The 23,284-nt window shown below is 31.9% G+C and overlaps 1 protein-coding gene across 1 annotated transcript; it reads left to right on the forward strand.

The window, feature by feature from the left end:
- The first annotated feature begins 1,219 nt into the window (after positions 1-1,219).
- Positions 1,220-21,929, forward strand: LOC132713434 (sodium- and chloride-dependent glycine transporter 2-like). The gene is made up of 15 exons (XM_060696036.1): positions 1,220-1,440; positions 8,932-9,058; positions 9,502-9,633; positions 10,021-10,239; positions 10,799-10,853; positions 12,606-12,738; positions 13,072-13,206; positions 13,920-14,023; positions 14,332-14,456; positions 16,098-16,210; positions 16,592-16,729; positions 17,072-17,171; positions 18,321-18,436; positions 19,051-19,212; positions 19,920-21,929. The coding sequence occupies exons 1-15, from the start codon at positions 1,429-1,431 to the stop codon at positions 20,142-20,144; spliced, it is 1,896 nt and encodes a 631-aa protein (XP_060552019.1). The 5' UTR covers positions 1,220-1,428; the 3' UTR covers positions 20,145-21,929.
- Positions 21,930-23,284: the final 1,355 nt, after the last annotated feature.

The following is a 23,284-nucleotide window of genomic DNA, read 5'->3' on the forward strand; positions in this document are numbered from 1 at the left end:
CACATGTACTTCATTAATCTAGCTGACTTGTCACATATACTTCATTCATCTACCTGACTAGTCACATATACTTCATTTATTTAACTGACCTGCCAGGCGTGCTGCCTTGTCACGTGTAATACTTTATTCAGCCGAATTATCACATATACTTGATTTATCAAACTGATTTGACACGTGTATATTAATGATCTCGCTGATTTACCAGATGTTCTTCATTTATCTAATTTTTCACATACACTACTAAGATTTTTAAAAGACAAAACATGCGAAATTGTGATTTGTATTTTATAGTTTTATCATGACTAGGAGGGATAATTATTCTTTCTTTTAGCTATTAATTTTGATTTTAATTGTGATATTATAGAAAGATAAGAGACATTTTACCAAATCTTAATGATTAATGTCAAAAATTAAATCTACAAATTGTGATACACTAAATATAGAAATTTATACAAGTCTGCTATTTTGATTTGGGTTTGAAACCACACCAACATTTGAATCCAAGAAATCCGTGCAAAAAATAGTGCGATTTGGGCACCTTTTGCGAAGGCATGAACATTGGCACAGTTGTTGGTTGATAAAATACTTTTCATTGAAGCCTGCGATCCGGGATGTGCGAATCGAATACGGCCACCAAAATCTAAGATGTCCGCCATATTAACTTAGAATTAATAAAACTTTGTCTTCATCGACCTTCAAACGGCCACCAACACGTAAAGATAAAAGTGAGTTCGAGCCCTACTCAGGTAACGGCCATGTTTCATTGCATGACATCAGTACTGGTTGATGTCAAAAAGTTGAGTTGCAAATGATTTATATAGATTGCAAGAACTCCCGTCTTATTGGGTACTGTTTGAGGAATAGTTGAACAATCTACTATAAGTCTTTGAGACCTTGAAGTCTTTCAACTCTTTATAGGTATATATACAAATATATATACAAAACATATCCGGGTGGATGGTTATAGCCAGATTGATTGTCTTAACATTGGTCAACATCCTGTTGGCTGGTTGTCACGTGTGGCAGATGCCTTTAAAAATAATTGACATTATCAGCTGATGATAAAAGTGTATTTAATGATTTACAGTCCTGTTGTCTTTCACTATTTCGAAATTGAACCACGTGTGATCATGCACGAGAGATAATACAAACCACAATTTCTTAAATTGTTCAAAACATTGTTAACCTTAACTATATACTTACCCTTATCAGAAAATTCAAGTGCGCATGCGCCTAAAATGATATCTGGGGGTTAGATGTGAATGAATATAAACTCCTTCAAAGTTTGACAAATTATTTGATCAGTGTCTCCTTTGAAATAAAAGTAATTAGTTTTGATCAGTACTCACGTTTCGTGTAATATAAATCTGAAGTAGTCTCTCGTAAATAAAGAATAAAAAATAAAGGATTAATTGAACGTTAGAGAATATGGGGGAACAGGTAAAACAATTCTTCTATATCAATGTTTTAAATTATTCAAACAATTAAACAAGTGGTTGTGTATTGTATCAAAATTAATACAAAAAAGACTGGTAATTTAAATTATTTTAGTTCGATTGTTTTGGAAGCTAAAAGCTTATTGAAACATTCTTGAATCTGTTCCTGGAACCAACCAGTACAAACCAATGGGTGGGTGTAAAGATTCTTTTTCACGGAAACAAGGGATTGCCCCTGACGAGATTTGAACCCAATTTCTAGTCCATTTATATTTACATGTAATTTTGTTGTGGAATTTGAGTTTCACTTTCCGCGTATCCAATTCTAAAAATAATTTGAGCCGCGCCATGACAAAACCAACATAGTGGGTTTGCAACCAGCATGGATCAGACCAGCCTGCGCATCCGCGCAGTCTGATCAGGATCCATGCTGTTCGCTTACAAACCCTATAACAAGTAGAGAAACTGCGAACAGCATGGATCCTAATCAGACTGCACGGCTGCGCAGGCTGGTCTGGATCCATGCTGGTGGCAAACCCATAGTGTTGGTTTTGTCATGGCGCGGCTCATTTATATGTTTGCTTTTAAACTTATTTTTAATAACACAACAAGTTCCTTTGTTTAAGAATCATCTATACGATATATCTACTACTTTCATTTATACATAAATAGATCTGATAGTTTTAGCTTAAAGCATGTTTATTCTTCAAACCAACTGATTTACTATTAATACTACAGATATTTGTTTTATATCCGAAAATTACTATTACATTTTGATTAAACATTAGATATACTATTCTTATTGATGGTTCCTGATAAACCAATCTAAATTAAGCTTTCTGGAAATAATTTTATCATTTTACACACATGATTCGTTCGGTCAACAATGCATTGTACATTTTTTTATTTCTATCCGTCAACAATGCATTGTACTTATTTTTTATTTCTATCCGTAAACAATGCATATTTTACATTATTTTATTGCTATCCGTCAACAATGCATTGCACATTTTTTTTTATTTCTATCCGTCAACAATGCATTTTACATTATTTTATTTCTATCTGTTAATAATGCGTTTTATATTCTTTTGTTTCTCTATGTTAATAATGCGTTTATAGTAAGATTATATTACTTCTATCTGTAAACAATGTATTATATATATTATAATATTTCTATCCATGAACAATTCGTTTTACATTTATAATGCATTTTGCATAATATTTTGTCTATGTCCTTTGTCTGGTTTTGAAATTGTAATTGCTTTTACCAGAAAAGGGGTTGAAAATAGGCTCAACGGATGATGTCTTTGAGAGAAATGGTGCCATATTCAAACGCCCCTTCCCACCCCAACACACACCGACGTTCGCAGTAATATTACTACTAAAAAACTTGAAGCATTACAAAATCATACAAATGAATTATATTTAATATTTTCATAGTGTAGGATACGAATCATACATATGTGCATTACATTTTCTAATGCGAGTTGTGATAATGAATAAATTTTACTGCTTCCATTCTACAACTCATTAAACAGAGAAAGATTCCGTTTCCTTAAATATAGCCATCTAAATATTTAAGGATTGCAAATGATACATATCAGTCGGCTCTTAAGATTTTTTTATTTTTAATTTTAATACTTCTCCTATCTCTTATTAAATAACCTCAATTAATACTATATTTCTTATATACGTTAGTGGTATGATTGAGATAATTTATAGTTATATGATGTTAAATAGTGCTCACTTATCAGATAATGCACGGACAGACGAACACAATCTTTATGTTATTGAATTAATGATAATACACCATACAGCATGTAACTTAAATTACTGATTTTTTATAACTGAAACCTTAATTTTGACTGTAGAATTGAACTGTTCTTTCAAATGACTAAAATTCTTCAGCATTTAGTTTTAACGAAGTTTGAATAACAAAAGTAAAGTTTGATCATACAATATTTTTCAAATTATGAGAGCTGATATTCTAAAATTATATGAAAATTTTGACAAAATTTATAGATAAGAATGTTGATTTTAAAATTACTATATCGTAAAAAGTTTTGGCTAATTGAAATTAATACACAATTTTGCCCGCCCTTTGAGATAATTCCTGTTTATGTAAGAGATAAGACCATATAAAATTATCCTTCGTCAAATAGAAAATTCCTTTAATAATTCTGATAGCTATTGGCAGAAATTTAAGAAAGCTTTGCACAAAGAAAAACATTGCAGCCTGAAGTATTCTGAAGTATGACAATTTGTTCTACAATTATACAATGCTTTAGTCAAGATGTTTCACTAAATGTTTATTTTGATATTCATATTAATCACAAGGAATGGTCACAGAGAGGTCAGTGTCAGATAAAGTTGTAGACAGATTGCGACGTTTATGAATGGTTGTCATTATTTTCTATTTGATCAGTATTGGGAAAGAAAGAATACGAGCATTCCACAATAAACAAGCAGTAGATTGAATCAGTGGAAAATTTTGTCAATGAGTTTTTGGGAAAGAAAAATTTCCACCATTGAGTGATAAGCCACCATGTCGATGATTCGTTTGTGAAAATATTTAAATAAATTTGACATCAAGGCGTGGTTGAAATAATCCACCCCGTTGTTTATATTATTATATAACAAATTTGGCATATAAACTTGCTGTCAATCGGGCTAATGTAATAATTTCATTTTCAAACACTTTATTTCGTTCCGTTTTTATAGTTTCCGTTCACTCTTCAAATTCACTGTTTATTATCAAAAACTGATTAAATAAATGTTGATGCCACACAATTTTCAAAAAATATACAAAAAAATATAGACAAACAAGTCTGTTGTGTAAATGACGAGATTTTGTTATTTGAATTAGTGGAAAACAAGTTACTTACGAAACGGGTATATGGAAATTCCTATTCAATTAAAGCAAAATTCAAACTGATTTAAATGAAAATTTTGAAAACTATATTTTAAAGTTGAGTATTGTGAAGTAAACAAAGAAAGTAATTTACAAATGCAAACGGCGCTTAAAATGCACGTAAATTACCCCCCCCAAAAAAGAGGTCAAAATATGCAAAAAATACCCCTTACTGCGTTAGTAACGCAGTAGAAATATGGTAATTAACACTACAAAATAATAATCGTACATAACATGTAAATTATTACTTGTATCTTGAATCTTTTTACTTTTCTTAAAATTTTAGTTTTGATTTTCTTAAAACATACTGGCTCATCTGGAGTCGTGCAGTTTTAATGCATTTCTCTAGCACATTCATAATTATAATGCAAAACAAAGTCCGACACCGCCTGTGTTAATATTATTAATTTTATGAGATATAAATGTACAGTATATACCAATTATTAAAATAATTATTATTCTAATACTTTTGAATTTTGCATGCTTATATCTTAACCAGACGCTTTCTTGTGGTTACATTTTAACAATGACATAAGATCATATCTTAAATATCAAATTTCATTATATCATCTTGAAATTGCAAAACTACCCTACAGTTATTGTACCTTTAATAACAGCCTATCTCTAAATGTACTCATACTTGAGATAGATTATCTATAATTTTACATAATAATTTACATAATTATATCTATATCATATCTTTCAAGGATAACATATTAACAAATGCAAGGTTATTTTCAAAATAACTTTTTTTCTTCAAAACAAATTGAAATTAATATAAGTAAATGAATTATTTATAAGTATTTCAGTGAAAAGATTTATATTTATGTTTGTGAGAAATTCTACTCTTATGGCAATACATCTAGCATTTATTCGTGAAAACTCGGTAAACTTTTGTAACTTTACACAAATTTGCGCCAAATACTTTTTATCAAGTTCCGTTTATATTTTCCCCTTGTTCTAATCACAAACATTATTTCACTTTGTAACCATACGCCTCTTGTTATTGAATAGTGTTGAAGTGTCATATTACATCATTACAGCATTTTGGTTTAATTCATGATTAGAATTCTTTCTTTATATGTGTATATTGTTTTCATTTATAATCATTGTCTGGCAAGACTAAATATTGAAATTTGCTCCAGCCGGTGCTAGAGGGCGTGTTAACTTCTACCGTTTTATTAACAGTCCGCTACGTTTTCAAATTTGCTGTGTTGAGCTTTCTTTATCTATTTTACTGTCAACTCAGCATTATACATTAGATAGGGCATTGACAAAAAATTCAGAAAATATTCAACTTACTTAACGATTGGATATTTAAAAGGACGACTTGTTTGACCACAGGTTCATACATCAATCAAATATTTGATTTAAAGTTAATTGTGTCTTGCATGTAAATTACATCAAGTCAAATGAAATGTACTTGATTTAAATATATGTTCAACCATTGCTATAAATTCGATTAGTTTTGAATTGATCTACATAATGGACATGATTTTATAATGTCTATCATCGTATGATAACATTAACAATAAGATGAATAAAACGTTGTCTGCATGCAAGTCAGTTCTTCATTACTGTGATTTTATTTTCACCAGTAAATTTTCAAACAAGCGAAAACAAAATACAAAAAAGTAATAAATTGTGTAGATACTGTTTGAAATCTGTAGTTATTATTATTTTAGCCCAATGCGTGAACTCAAAACCTCTAAATCTATTTTGCAAGTTTAATACAACAGATATCAATAGGCAATTGAGAAACCCTTCACATGGATAAAAACAGTTCGTATGAGTATTAAAACTATCCTTTCATACACAACAGATATTTTACTGTCTGTGTTTGATTGTCTGACAAGTGGGTAAAGCCAATTAGAAAATCAATTTACAAAATAAGTCTCGGGCTTTAAAGGCGTCCTCGTACTTTACCAAAATGTTAATATGCAAAAAGTGTTAATCTTGCATAAAAGTATTCGTCCAAGTCAGTTATTATTGGTTATTCGTACAAAGAAACCATTGTTTGCTTTCTATGTGATAGTGCGGTGTCATTTGACTTCGGCATTGGACGTTCTTTTAAATAATAAAACTACAGGGACTGTCATTGTATTATGCTGTTTTACATAGTGCCCTGAGTCACGCATATTAAAAAGACATTTAAAAACGAGCAGCAGCGGGCGCTTGGTCAGTTAATGTATGTTTTTTCCCCGTTAATGTAGTCATTATAATTGTATGCGCAGTTTTAATGCAAGAATGTAGATTATTCATACAATGTACCGTTAAATAATGACTTTCTGGATAAACTGTTTTGCAAAATGACTTAAATGAACATTTATATTTGTATCGGTCCTATATTTTGCGACAAATTTGAAAAATGACCAAGGACTTTGAAAAAAAATTGTTGTCAAGATATTCCGCGCTTCAGAAAAGTTAATACGAAATGGCGAAGGCATTTGAAAAGTATTTCGACGAGATATACCCCGCTTCGGAGACTGACGTGGGTAATTAAATCATGCCGAGTATAGCATGCCATGTGTCAGGCATTGATTTAAACTAATTAAGACTATTTTTATGAGATGCATATCTGTATTTTTTTAATGATCAATATAAAATTTTAAGTATATTCCTTGTTTCAAATTTGCAAGAAAAGATTTCTTAATATTGTTGCCTTTTGACGAACATAGAAGGTATTCGTTCAATGGCATTGAGAATGTAAACAAATTTTCAGGTCATCTAAGGTAATAAATTGGACCCAGTTATGAAACGAAAATGTATAGATAACAAATTCCTTAGGTGAATTAATTTGTATACATATCTATATGACAAAGTAAACAAACATCTATCATTTGATATTGTAATATACTGCTACCTAATCTTGTTATTAAGGATCACATAAACGTCAAGGGTCAGTCACATGATAAACTATTAGTTATAAATATTTTATGGCCCTATATAAACGTGTTTCTTTTTTCTTCTTTTTTTTAATATAACACGAGACGCTAGGCGAAGGTTACATTACAAAAAAAAACATTTAAATACGGTCATATAACCTGTCAGAAATATTTATAACGAATTTATAAAACAGCAAGCATCTCTTTTAGAGAAAAAAGTGAGATTTCTTCATAAATTGACATCAGCCGTGTGTGTAAAACTATATAAACGCCACAATACCCAATGAAAAGCGACGTTACAAACGTGCAGTATTATAAACATTATTGTATATGGTACAATATATTTTGTTGGTCTGTAAGGATAATGATTGACAGTACTTGAAATGTCAGAAATGTTATATGATCTTCCCGTAATGATAGGTAGAAACAAAGGCAATGCACAAGCTGTGTTTGATAAGGCATATGTTTGACAATAATTAAACAAACCAAAATTTCTCGGCTTGCCAGCATATTATCAAAATATTATTAAGGATTGGCAATGCCAGATGTTACCTTATTCGGGTCGTTCATGGTCACGTGATTTGAAATTAATACGTTTCCTAGATTTTAACATACAGATAAAACTTTACACTTAAGGTAGTACGCGACTCTATGCATCTAAGGTCAAAACATCTTAAGAATTGCTTTATTCCAACGTCTTTAAAATTCTCCCTAAATATCATTTTTAAGTTAAGTAATATAAAAAAGTTGTTTCCTATATATCTATACCTTAGAACAACTTTAATTTTATAAGATGATTTCCTAAACAGTAAATTATTGTATCTAAACAAAGGTTTCAACAAAATTACCCTAGAAATAATTTGTCATAATGATTTCAGGGTAATTTTTTAACATAACCATTTGTTATTATAAAACAACAGTTACTTATAAATATTTTGTAAGCAATATCTTGAAAACCAGTGTCACCTCATCAGTGCCAACTAAACATACTTAAGATGATATTATAAATAAAGGATCTAAATTACGAAAATTGTAATGATAACGTTTCCAGAAAGAAAATTTGATTATGGCCTTGACATTATTAACATTCATTTATGCAAACAAACAAATCATTATAAGGTTAACTTGGTACTTTTTGCCATTGTCGATCAAGTGAATTGTATAATTTGTTCAAAATGATACGTTCCTTATAGCTATAACATCGTCTACTTTTTCTCTAGGAATGGAGGTAAATCTTAGAAATAAGGCAGTTGATGACTTTTATTCCTCAAATTATTCCTCAAGTTATTCTCCCAGATGACATTGTGTCATGATTAATATTCAACAATTTTGAATAATCGAAGACTTATAAAAAGAAAGTGAATTTCATTCATAGTTAAACAAATGCAAAATTTTATAAGTACAAATATGTATCATATAAATTATAACGATTTTCTTAAGCATGTATATAAACACTGAGGTGTGGATGGCATAGGTGTAGGTTTGTGAAAAGTGTTCATAATTTCATATTACCCTGTGACCTATACTGAAAGACTATGTAGGCAAGAACTTACCAGACTTATCAAAGATATTTAAAAAGGTAATTTTTATGTTGCAAATGTTTGCTGAACAACATTAAACAAAACCGTTCGTTAACTTGTTTGTTATGATTATTATTGAAATATAAGTATTTATTAAAGAAACATTGTTATGTTTACAGAAAGCAGTCAGCGACAACCGTGGAGCATGGGGGAACCAGCTGGAGTTCATTCTTACAATGGTGGGATTTGCTGTAGGACTAGGAAATGTTTGGAGATTTCCATATTTGTGCTACAGAAATGGTGGCGGTATGTAAGAGAGTCAGGCATTTAAGAGAGTATTTTTTGATATCTTAAAACCTGAAAGGATTTCATTTTGTATGTGTTTGCGAGAAGGCCGGCACTTTACAATGTACTTTGACTTTAATTTCGAAAAATATATCTTTATTTTAGACAATGCATACATTTCGTAATAATACACGAATAAAATCAATATTTTACATTACTTCATATTGATAATAATGCAAACAACTTTTGTTTTCAATTTTTTGTTGGTTGACAACTTTTTATATCCTATTCTACATATAAACCGGGCGCCATAAAGCGCCCTGCATCACTCCATAAATATACGAGAAGTATGTTTACGGTGAACATCTGTTCATTCAATGTTCCACTTGTCAAGTATATAATTATAATGTATATGTCAAACACATTTTCTTAAGTTATAATTTACTTTTATCCCGGCATTGCAGGTGCGTTCCTGGTTCCATACTTCATATCATTACTGGTACTCGGCGTTCCATTGTTTTTCATGGAGCTTTGTTTCGGACAGTTTGCTAGTCTTGGACCGCTCAAGATTTGGAGAATGAATCCTGCCATGAAAGGTAAGACTAAGTTTACATCGAATAAACTCGCTTGCCATTGTATAGATATTAAAATGTTGTATTCTATATAGTTTACTCCGTTGAAGTACCGTTCATTAACATTTAGTTGCACTCGCCAGCATCCATTATCGATATCGCACATGGCAAGCTTTTATTTTTGTTTTTGGCTTCTTTTTGCACCTCAGTATAAGCATCGACGTTCCGTAATCTGGCTTGATAGCTTCCTCACATGAAGGACTCCAATGTCTCTGACGAAATGCAAATCAGCAGCAATTAGGAGCTTGTGATTTGTAGCAAACGACCTTAATCACTCGGCCACAGACGCCCTTTTATCTCTAAGTAAATTGATTGAAAAAACATGTATATACATGTACATATATTTTACAGGGGTTGGTATGAGTGTTGTCCTTATCACGGCATGTATCATCATATATTATAACGTCATTGTGGCTTATTGTATATTTTACTTCTTCGCGTCGATGACGTCAAAGTTACCATGGAGCGACTGCAACAACGACTGGAACACGTGCCAATGTAGAGATTCGACCATGGATTTAAACACAACCATTCCATGGGCAAACGGGTCGAGATTCTATACTGAATGCAGTTAGTAATCATCTGTTATATACCGTGTTTTCTTACTATTTTGATATTAACAATCTAGTAGATCTGTCATATATCCTGATTCGTTATCACGTGACGTCTCTTGTTTCCACTGTAATATATCCTGTATATTCTGTATATCAATTAAACTCGTTTATATGAATTATGATGTTATTTACCCGATATAAAGGAAATAATAATTATGAAAGGTCCTGTATGGATCTAATGCTTATAATTCTATATATGTCTATCAAAAGCATTGATATGCAGCATAAATTTATAACAATCATAAAAAAGAAACTAAAGGTCCATCTCTGTGTATTTTTCATCGTTTTATTTCCACTTCGTGTTCAGTTGTTACCAGCTTTCTTGGATTCTTGTAGTCATGGCAACATCATAGTAATGTAAGGCTGATTAACCTCAGTCTTCTGGAATATAATTTTACTCTATTGAATTACTTAATGTTAGTTCATTTATCGTAGTAGTAAGTAAATGTTGCCTTATGTATTCAAGTTGTACTTTATTTACTTTACAAACATACTAATATTTCGGCTTTTTACAGACTTTACAGATATTGCTAATACAACAACAACAAGTGCTAGCGAAGAATACTTTTTGTAAGTTACAGTATATCTTTCAATTATTTTACATGCTTTTTTAACGATATCTGCATGTTGTTGCACAAAAACAAAATAAAAGAAGCTAATGAATGCATATTTGTTCTGCATAACGGTGTATATTTTTGTTCTAGAATAGTGGACACGTGCTTGATATCTTTATTATGGCTGGAATTCATTTAAATTGAATCAAATATTGAGGAAAAGATGGTTTTATTATGGACGATACCTATGCAGTACATGATTCTTTCTGACCAAGCAGTGCATACCTACTGACCTCATAAAAGTTTAAAAAAAAAGAATAAATAATCAAATAAATGAAAGGAAAAAAACAGTACGATCATTAACCTCAAACTGCTGCCAGCCGTTGCTCATGTGACAATGAAAATAATATGTGAACATAAATAACATCTATGTTGTAGAGCGAAATCATTTTTACGAAATATTCTTTATCACTGGACGGCGGCATAGATTTGACCATTTCTAACGGTACATCGCCTGCCTTTAGACATTCTGAATGTATAATTCCACGTGAATACCACGTGATAACAAAATGGACAACAAAATACCCTAAACACGGGCGCCGACGGGGTACGTCATCCACCGTGACGGATTATATGGCTCGAAACCAGTGTGTAGGCTTCTGTGGCGTAAACAATATACGAAATATTTCATTTTAAAGAAGAAACATAAAATTTATTTTTCAAGGAAGGAATTTATTTCACGAAACATACAAATACCCTACTGAACGGCAATTATTAGCATATTCTGAAAGTCTAATATTGGTTTTAAGTGGTGGTGGTGTATAATACATATTGTATTGATCAGGGGAAGTGACCGCTGCGGAGGTTGAATTTACCTACAAATAATCACTGAAAAGCAGCTAGCTTGCTTGTTTGGTAAAAAAAATATCTTTGTATACATTAAACAACTCGGCAATTTGTATATATATTATTGAAGTTTAATTGGTATAAACTTCTTTGCACTTAAGTAGTTTATCGACATTAACGATGTTGTTGTTGTCTACTAACATAGTTTTCTCAATTTACCAAACATTGTAACATGTCCTAGAGACTGGGGTATTTGACACAGTGTGATACAGTAACATTAATGCCTCTACAAGTAATTCAAAACATTCCAAATAAACAATAGTACATTTTTGACTGACATACTTATAAAGGAATTTACACTAATAGTTCATATCTAAATAAACATGCATATTCAGATCATGCGTGCTAATATAAACATCATGGCACGTGCTCTTACGTTTAAGCATAAGGTATAATACATACTGTTTAACCTTAAGAAGATAAGATTCATTTTGCCAAAATGTACATACATTGTAATGACAACATGCAGTGAACATCCAACATAACATTTATATTAAGACAATTTTGTCCGACTATTTGATAAAAAACATACATTATTTTAAATATCTATGTTATTTACACTGTAAAGCAAGCATGTATGCATATATAATAATGTAATAATTGAGCCGCGCCATGACAAAACCAACATAATGTGTTTGCGACCAGCATGGCTCCAGACCAGCCTGCGCATCCGCGCAGTCTGATCAGGATCCATGCTGTTCGCTATCAGTTTCTCTTCTAGTTATAGGGTTGGTAAGCGAACAGCATGGATCCTGATCAGACTGCGCGGTTGCGCAGGCTGATCTGGAGCCATGCTGGTCGCAAACACATTATGTTGGTTTTGTCATGGCGCGGCTCATATATAATGAAATATTAATTACAGACGTCGTGTGTTGAAGAGAACAGAAGGATTGGAGCATGAAGGTGCTCTACTCTGGGACGTATCTCTATGTAACCTTCTAGCCTGGACCATTATCTTCCTTGTTCTAACTAAAGGTGTTGAAACATTGGGCAAGGTAAAACATGTTATGGTGTAAAATATATCTTGTGAAAAATTGTTATACAAACAAAAAATGTCAAAAAAAACCCCATAATTTTCCAATGTTAAAGACCAAATCAATTTACATTTGTATCTGGGCTTAAACTGTACGTTACATATAACTCAAAAGTCCTGTGCCAACAAATGTAGATAAAACTTTCAGTTACTAGTTAATAGTTCCCGGAGTATACAATTTTCGGTTGAGTATTATTTACGAACACAAGTTTTCGAAAAATCTAAATCCTGATTTTGTAACACAAATTGAAAACATAATCTGTAAAGAAATGGTTTTATAATTATGTTTATATAGGTGATGTATGTAGCCTCTATCTTCCCCTACATCTTGTTGACTATCTTACTGGTACGAGGTTTAACACTGGAAGGTCATCAACTTGGTATTGACTTCTACCTACAACCAAATGTAACGAAACTCTCCGAGGCTTCTGTAAGTTTATCTATACTGTACTTAATAAATCAAATTCTGTAATAATGTCATGTCAATAAAACTCTTAGGAAATGAATTCATTTATAATATATGTGTTAGTTATACCATGTATCACTATAGATTCGTGTTTCTTTTATATTTCAATAAAACTACGTTGTTTTTGGTAGTAACTAATCGATATAGTTTTAGCAGAAAAAGATAAAAACAATATATATATATATATATATATATATATATATATATATATATATATATATATATATATATATATATATATATATATATATATATATATATATATATATATATATATATATACAGTCGACAATCGTTATCTCGAAGTTGCCGGGACCATGGAAAAAAGTCGAGATAACGAAAAGTCGAGATAAACAAGGATTTGGATCAAATAGAAGCTGAATTTTCTACATCATTCATACCTATTATCATTATCTACGTCATATAGCCTGTGTATGATGTATTTCTGTCTTTATTTCCTTAAGGCAATTCGATTTATTCATTGTGCGGAAATCTTCATTTGAATTCCTTTCAATCTTCATATTATTCTTCACAAAAGATAAGAAAAAATGATTGTAACTGTCTGTTGTAGATTTTGGCTAAGGTTCACTTGTTCTTATGCAAAAGCCAGAATGAATAGAATTTAACGCTGATATGAAATATTTTGAGTTTTTATATGAATCTAACTACCTTTGAAGGTATGGAGTGATGCTGCGGTACAGATATTTTACTCGCTCGGGATTTGTCAAGGAGGACTTATAGCTATGTCAAGTTTTAACCAGTTTAAAACCAACACTTTGAGGTTAGATATCCTTCTCTTCTTCCCGCAATAAAAACAATTATATTGTTATCATTAATTTATGATATGGATAATTTATATGATAAATAAAACGCTTGCACGGGTGTCTTAAGCCGACAGTATATATATTTGCATAAATGGTCATACATAGTGAATGTTTGTATGAACATTTGTATGTGAATTTAACTGCATTTATGCATTTATTTTCATGATTTATAAACAGATTTTTCTCATTTAATCTTTAGAAACGTAACGAATAACAATTCATTTATTGCCACTGTTACAATGTCAGAAAGTCTCCTTGTTTTCAGAGATGCACTGATAGTACCTATCATTAACTGCATGACTAGTTTCTATGCTGGCTTTGTGATATTCTCCGTACTGGGTTTCATGGCAAACAACAAACATACCTCAGTAGCCGAGGTAGTGGCCGATGGTAAGATATATCTCTGACTTAAATTCATGTACATGAGGCTAAATCCATAACGAGACCAAAACACTATTTGAAGTTATCTTAATTATGCCGACAATTTAAGTATGTTTATAAATAACGGGAACATACCACTTATTTTAATTCAAATGTTACTAAATATTAATACGTGTTGGTTCTTTAGATAATATAATTGTTTTATAGTTACAAAAGAAATCTTTATTTTGATGTTTCTTTCATTTCACGGCACTATGATTACCCGTTGAAATGTCCGCTTTCGCAGTAGAAATATGTTCCATTCAAAGTCATTTTGATAATCTCATCAAACGGACACCTTGGTAGAACCACAGGGACCCAGCACAGTGTTGGGATAGTGTAAAAAAGTAATTTTTAAAAAAAATATATATTGTATATATAATATATAGACAAGGGGTTGAACTCGCCAAATCGGCCGAATGCCCCTAGTCCAGTATAAGTCAAAATTGCAAAGTCATTCTTGCGTAAATTATATAAAGCTATATATTAAATTGCAGCTAAATGACATCACTAGACGTTGATAATAACATTACTGTCCCCACTTAAACCGTTTTTGAACAACAAACCGATATTTCGGATGAAACATCGTATTTTTGCTAGGTCGGACACAACCGTGCAACCTGTAAACACTCGATTTTCTACGTGTAAAAAGGCAATTCCAGACCATGTCATTATACCAACCCGCAATAAATCGATAAAACAAAACAAAATAAACAACTTACCGCTGGAAATTGTTCCAAAACCAATCAACTATAGCAAACATTCATTTCTTTTTATTTCTCTTCCGTCAAAATATTTTTTTGAAGCCATGATACATATTCGGCAACGGTTGTAAGACATTGTTTGATTGGACGATTCTGTGACCCAGCAATGCTTTGTATTTTAATCAACCAATGAAATAATCCGTTTCAAATTGGTCACGTGATAGCCAATGGATGCTGATTACAACTTTCATTTTCACATTCAGGAATTAATTGTTTACAGACGCTATAAAACATTTTAAAAATCAATTTCCGGTGGTAAGTTGTTTCTTTTGTTTTGTATTATCGATTTATTGCGGGTTGATATAATGTCATGGTTTGGAATTGCGTTTTTACACGTAGAAAATCGAGTGGGGACAGATTGCACGGTTGTGTCCGACCTAGCAAAAATACGATGTGTCATCCGAAATATCGGTTTGTTGTTCAAAAACGATTTAAGTTGGGACAGTAATGTTATTGTCAACGTCTAGTGATGTCATTTAGCTGCAATTTGATATATAGCTTTATATGATTTACGCAAGAATGACCTTGCAATTTTGACATATACTGGACATGGGGCGTTCGGCCGATTTGGCGAGTTCAACCCCTTGTCTATATATTATATATAAAGTATTTTTTTTCTAGAATCACTTTTTACACTATCCCAGCACTGTGCCTGGTCCCTTTGGGTAGAACGGCCAACATTTCGTTTGATAGTTATTTACCTACATCATATGAATGCTGAATAATTTGCACCTCTTTATTTACCATTTGCATCGTTATAATAAAATGATTTTAGCATAATCGTAGGGATTTTTTTGCAACGTGATCAGTTACCTGTTTGAACAAACATTATTTTTCCTCGCTGTAGGGCCTGGGTTGACATTCATGGTGTACCCGGAAGCATTATCTCAGATGCCAGTGTCTCCTGTATGGGCAGTACTGTTTTTCCTGATGATGACTATGTTAGGATTTAGTTCACAGGTGATAACAACCGCTGACTTTAGTAATAACGAGATTTAGAATGTTTTTAATCTTAATTAATACAGTAATTTTAAAACCAACAGACCTTTAACCCACGCAGGACTGAAATACTAAATAATAAATCATTATTCCTAATATTGAGGCTACATTATTTGCATCATTTTTTAAGCAGATAAGATTTTTTTAATATCAACAAATAACTATAATCTAAGAAAATGTAAAAGTTTTTAGTACGTTCCTTAAAACTATCTTATTGTACAGTATTTTAGCTAAAACAACAAACAAGTAAATCGTGTAAAAGGTATATTTTCTTTCTAAAATTACTCATGTTTCATAGAATATAAATAAAGATAGAATACTTATAAAGCTTGTTTTATATAGTTTTCAGCTACTGAAACAGTTCTGTCAAGTATAATGGATGAATTTCCGTCGATTCGAAGATCCAAGTTTCGGATGGTCGCATTTCGGGGATGCGGATGTTTATTATTCTGCGCACTTGGACTACCAATGACAACGGAGGTGTGTGACAACTTATGTTCTTTAATACAAGTTTAATCATGATATAGTAATACTAGCAGGTACTTATTTACAAATATTTCAATTCTTCTATTTTCTAATAAACTAGCTTGCGATAACAAAAGCTTGCGATGACATACATGTATGTGATAACATCGCTCATGATAACATATTTCATGAACCTGGCTTGTCTTCATATATAAGAGATAATTATGCTTTTCTTCCATTCTTCGAATAAAACATGTAATAAGTTGATGATAATGATAGAAAAGTCTAACACATATCCGACAAATTTAGACGTCTCATTCTAGCGATGACTAATTTATTTATTTTTTTTTATTTCAGGGAGGTTTCTATTTGCTCAACTTAATAGATAATTACGTTGGTGGATTTCCGTTGTTGTTTGCTGGGTTATTCGAAATTATTGCTGTGATATTTGTATATGGTAAGACATCATTTATGATGATTTAAAGGATAACTAATTACAACGGAACTACTTTTTGTTACATTCTGGTTATTACAGGGTCTGATATTAGACATCTTGCTTGCAGAATTACGTGTACTTGTATTTACACTAAATCATAAAAAATACGCTTTATCTAACATCCTAAGAATACATATGAGCCGCGTCACGACAGAGCCAACATAGTGCGTTTGTGACCAGCATGGATCCAGATCAGCCTGCGCATCCGTGCAGTCTGATTAGGATCCATGCTGTTCGCTTACCAACTCTATTACGAGTAGAAAAACTGATACCGAACAGCATGGATCCTGATCAGACTGCGCGGATGCGCAGGCTGGTCTTGATCCATGCTGGTCGCAAACGCGTTATGTTGGCTTTGTCGTGACGCGGCTTATATATTGATTGACTTTTTTTCATTTTTTCCTTTTCATGTTTGTTTTAATAGATGAAATACAGGAAGATTTGACATGTGTAATAGTTATCTATATCGTTCAACGTACAAAGTTTCATACTAAAATACATTTTCATTAATTTAAACATTCTTAAATCTTGATAAAAACAACTTGATGTTTATTTGAAGGACTTGAGTCACTACAGGTAATTAACACGCATATCATATCAGGGAAGTTGTTTGTAGAACAAACTAAATGTATCTCATAATTGAAAGTCAGGCGCTGTAGGCACCACGCCAACGCTGTCCATTTTTAATAAAGAATTACTTAGTCTTAATCAGTAATAAATATCGATTTCTAAATTACCTTTACACGTATATCTTATTTTCAATGTTCATTTCTTTCATTTTTAATTTTGACAGTAAAGAAACGTACAGATATCCTCAGTTTTACACTTGTCCAGTGGACGGAAGCTTTCATTAATCATTACCGTTCATAAACATGCCTCTGCAAAATTTTCAATTTTGCCGTGTTGGGATTTCCTCAGGAATTCTTTTTCGCTCTGTTTGCTTGCTCGTGTTCTTTATCTACTGAATACAGTAATAAAATACGGACCAAACAATTATTTATCAAGACGTTACTTAATCCATGGCAAAAGTGTTACAATGTGTAATCAAAATTTCATGTATAAATATAGATACATATGACTTTATATTTGATTTATAATTGACTTATATAGGAGTGATGACGTTCAAGAAAGATATTGAAATGATGCTTGGTAAACGATTGATGACTAAGATAGCATTTGTCTTCTTTATACCAATGTGGGTGTTGATTACACCAATATGTTTGTTGGTAGGTAACTGATCTTTTTATTCTATCTTTATATTCACTCCAGTGAATCTAAATTGTCTTAGATATCCTGGATGTTTATATCATTCGTACATGCTTTTATATCATTTGTACATGATTTTATATCGTCGGTACATGATTTAATATCATTCGTACATGACTTTATGTTACATGTATTTGTACATGATTTCGTATCGTTTGTATATGATTTTATATCTTTTGTACATGATTTTATATCGTTGATACATGATTTTATACATGTTTTATATCCTTTGTACATTGCTTTTATTGTTTGTACATGATTTTGTGTTGTTTGTACATGATTTTATATCGTTTATACTTGATTTTGCACATGTTTTTCTAGTTTGTGTTTCATTGCTTGAGCAGAAACGAACTTTTCTGTCTTTGTCTTTAATTGCATGAAAATAATCTGAAGACATCTGTCAAAAATATAGAACGTCTGCCCAGGATTTAATATTATATTACTTATTTCAATTCAATGCAACGAAATGTGTCTTAATGTACTCAGTTTGGTCGTAAGCGCCGGTTAATAAGATAAACGAATAGCTTTTCATATGAAGCGTTCAATTATATACCGTTCTCTTGTCATCTTCCAGGGAGTTACAATATTTAAAGCCATGCAGTACAAACCATTGACCTTAGAAAGCTACGATTATCCTGACTTTGGCGACGCTATAGGTTGGCTGTCTGCGGCTGCACCTATTCTTATTGTACCGGGATGGTTTATTGGCTATTACTGTTGGAAAGGAGGAGCTAACGTAAGTTGTAAAACATTGATTGGATGTTAATTACAATAAAGTAAAAAGATAAAGGCAAATTATGTTTTAAGGTTGGAATACAGAGTAGCATGACTTGAAGATAACGCGCAGTGGTTTAATGATAATTCTCTTTGATTTCAAATACAGGGAGGGGGGCGTGAGCTCGACCACCTGCAATTCCAATAACTCTTAAATAACTTCAAAGTCATTCGGATGAGACGGTCAAGACCTAGGCACCGTATATATAATGATGATGCCTTATTATATTGTACGTTAAAGAACATGATTTTTCCCCTGGAATGGAGTAATTGCTGTATCTATCGACACCAGAATATAAAATTACTGACAGTTTTCTCAAGTGTATATAAATGTCCAGTGATGACTGTAAATAAACGTTTTATCACCCATATAACTTGATGGAAGAGTAGGAATATAATTGCTTAAAATGAATGGGACTGAACCACATGTTATTTTGCATGATTTTATCAATAATAACTTTTGTAATAACTAATAAGTATATAGTAATTTCATTAGTTTATTAAGCACTCTGTCACATTCAACTTAAGGTGATTCATTCCCAATGTCATGGTTATATAATGATGCTCTTTTCTATATTCGTTGCTTCATTTGTGGGCCATTGGTTTCATCTTTAACAACCTAAACCCATGAAAAAAGATCATTAATTATGTAATAAATGTACATTTCAGTTATTTATCGAGGTTAATCATCCAAAAGAGAAGTGGGGACCATCTAAAGAAGAAGACCGAGGGGACAGATATAAATTACCTGACTTTACATTGTTCAACGTTGAAATAGGACCAGAGTCGGAGAAACAACCTATACCAAACGGTGACAAATATACAAACGGTGACATTACAAATGGAATATCGCCTGCTTCTATTGACAACACGGCCTTTGTAAACGACGAGTAGTATCAATTGAAAATCGAATACACGAATCACAGTTAAAAAAAACAGTTATATACCGAAGTATGTAAAATGTCAAACGATGAACAATCCATATAAAGTGGGAACAGTCATTGTCCGATATCCTATTTCCCATAAAAATATTTATCTCCATCATGCAAGCATTTTGCACTTTGATCAGTATGTAATACATTGTGTACAAACATTAATCAGTATGTGAACCAATGCGTACACACATTGATCAGAATTTAAAAAAACAACAAGCGTACACAAATTAATCAGTATGTTAAACATTGTGTACTCATAATGATCAGTGTATAAAACATTGTGTACACAGATTGATAAGTACATATATGTAACACATTGCTTACACATATTGATCAGTGATTCAAACATTGTATACACACATTGACCAGAATATAAAAAAACAAGAGTACACAAATTAATCGGTATGTAAAACATTGTCTACACACATTGATCCGTGGGCAAAACATTGTGTACACTCATAGATCAGTGTATAAAGCATTGTGTACACACGTAAATCAGTATGTGAACCATTTGCGTACAAACATTACACAGTACGTAAAACATTGTGCACTCATGTTTTTTTCGCGTCCAATCTAATGCTATCTATTAAACTAAATCAGAATTATATCAATATTTGCCATATCATACAAACTCGTGTAATGAGTAATGTCAAAGAACCATTCTAAAATATGACGTTTCTTTGCACTAACTCTTTCGAAATCTACTTGTATGTTTGAATGATCCAAAAATGGTTTCAAGAAGAAATTGGTGAAACAACGTGTAAAGCAGCATTTGGTCGTTTTTTGAAGGTTTAAAACATTATACAAACATTGGGTTGAACCATTTTTTGTTCTTTGTCTGCAATAAATAAATAGTTGCAATTTCATAATTTGCATAATACTATAATTGATCTGTTTTTTAAAACTGGCTTCTTTTACAATAGTTGGAACTAAACATAACTTCAGATTACTCTTGGCACATACTAGTTAACTTTACTCCCAACATTTTTGTAATATACTGGAAGCCTTTAGGTTTTTATCTTCATTTTGTTGATAACAAGAATTTCAATGTTACCGAGAACATTTTATAACAGGACAAAACATCACATGCCTCTGTAGAAAGACTTGGTCGTTCAGGTTGGCGCGGCATATAATTATATCATAGGTGGGTAGACATGGTAATTAATAATGACGTCAATCTAGTCATCAATGCAGATGGTACCATAATTTAATTGATAATTAAATCACAAACAGTCGAGTTCTTAAATGCTGCATCGATCTCAAATATTATTTGATAAAAATATGGTTGTCCGTTTCGAAATTAACTGAACCGCGTCATGACAAAACCAACGTAATGTGTTTGCGACCAGCATGTATCCAAACCAGCCTGCTCATCCGCGCAGTCTGATCAGGATCCATGCTGTTCGCTTACCAACCCTATTACAAGTAATGAAACTGATAGCGAACAGCATGCATCCTGATCAGACTGGTCTGGATCAATGCTGGTCGCAAACACATAACGTTTGTCTTGTCATGACGCGGCTCAACTGAACGTACATTGAACAGTTCAATAATCTATTACAAGTCTATGCTTATACAATAATTGATATTACAAAAACATGAACAATGAACAAATACTGTATTGACAACACTTGCCTGTCATATAGACTATTTTTATATTTTGTTTTGTTTTCTTATTAAAGATATTATATTGTCTGTAAATACCACTGTAATCATCTGTATACAGTAAATTTTATATCAAAGATAGCTGTGTTCGTTTCTTTATAAATTACGGTCTCCGTTTCTTTGTAAATTACGGTCTCCGTTTCTTTGTAAATTACGGTCTCCGTTTCTTTGTAAATTATGGTCTCCGTTTCTTTGTTAATTACGGTCAACGTGTCTTTGTAAATTATGGTCTCCATTTCTTTGTAAATTACTTTGTAAATTATGGTATCCGTTTCTTTGTAAATTACTTTGTAAATTATGGTCTTCGTTTCTATGTAAATTATGGTCTCCGTTTCTTTGTAAGTTACGGTCTCCGTTTCTTTGTAAATTACTTTGTAAATTATGGTCTCTGTTCCTTTGTAAATTATGGTCTCCATTTCCTTGTAAGTTACGGTCTCCGTTTCTTTGTAGATTTCTTTGTAAATTACGGTCTCCGATTCTTTGTAAATTATGATCTCCGTTTCTTTGTAAATAACGGTCAACATGTCTTTGCAAATTATGTTCCCGTTTCTTTGTAAATTACTTTGTAAATTATGATCTTCGTTTCTTTGAAAATTACTTTGTAAATTAAGGTATCCGTTTCTTTGTAAATTACTTTGTAAATTACGGTCTCCGTTCCTTTGTAAATTACGGTCTCCGTTTCCTTGTAAGTTACGGTCTCCGTTTTTTTAGATTTCCTTGTAAATTACGGTCTCCGATTCTTTGTAAATTATGTTCTCCGTTTCATTGTAAATTACGGTCTCCGTTTCTTTGTAAATAACGGTCAACGTCTCTTTGCAAATTATGCTCTCCGTTTCTTTGTAAATTACTTTGTAAATAATGATCTCCGTTTCTTTGAAATTAATTTGTAAATTACGGTCTCCGTTTCTTTGTAAATTATAGTCTCCGTTTCTTTGTAAGTTATGGTCTCTGTTTCTTAATTAATCATGATCTCCGTTTCTTTGTAAGTTACCGTCTCCGTTTCTTTGTAAATTACTTTGTAAATTACTTTGTAAATAACGGTCAACGTGTCTTTGCAAATTATGCTCTCCGTTTCTTTGTAAATTACTTTGTAAATTATGATCTCCGTTTCTTTTAAAATTACTTTGTAAATTACGGTCTCCGTTTCTTTGCAAAATTATAGTCTCCGTTTCTTTGTAAGTTACGGTCTCCGTTTCTTTGTAAATTACTTTGTAAATTATGGTATTCGTTTCTTTGTAAATAACGGTCAACGTGTCTTTGCAAATTATGGTCTCCGTTTCTTTGTAAATTACTTTGTATGGTCTCCGTTTCTTTGAAAATTACTTTGTAAATTAGGTCTACGTTTCTTTGTAAATTATAGTCTCCGTTTCTTTGTAAGTTACGGTCTCTGTGTCTTAATACATCATGATCTCCGTTTCTTTGTTAGTTACGGTC

The sequence above is a fragment of the Ruditapes philippinarum genome, unplaced genomic scaffold, assembly GCF_026571515.1.
Source record: "Ruditapes philippinarum isolate M1 unplaced genomic scaffold, ASM2657151v2 ctg332_1_1_1_1, whole genome shotgun sequence".
Classification (NCBI taxonomy): domain Eukaryota; kingdom Metazoa; phylum Mollusca; class Bivalvia; order Venerida; family Veneridae; genus Ruditapes; species Ruditapes philippinarum.

Coding starts and splice junctions, on each gene's coding strand:
- LOC132713434 (XM_060696036.1), top strand. Junction 14,457..16,097: donor AGCCGAGGTAGTGGCCGATG/GTAAGATATATC, acceptor TCCTCGCTGTAG/GGCCTGGGTTGACATTCATG. Junction 17,172..18,320: donor TGCTGTGATATTTGTATATG/GTAAGACATCAT, acceptor TGACTTATATAG/GAGTGATGACGTTCAAGAAA.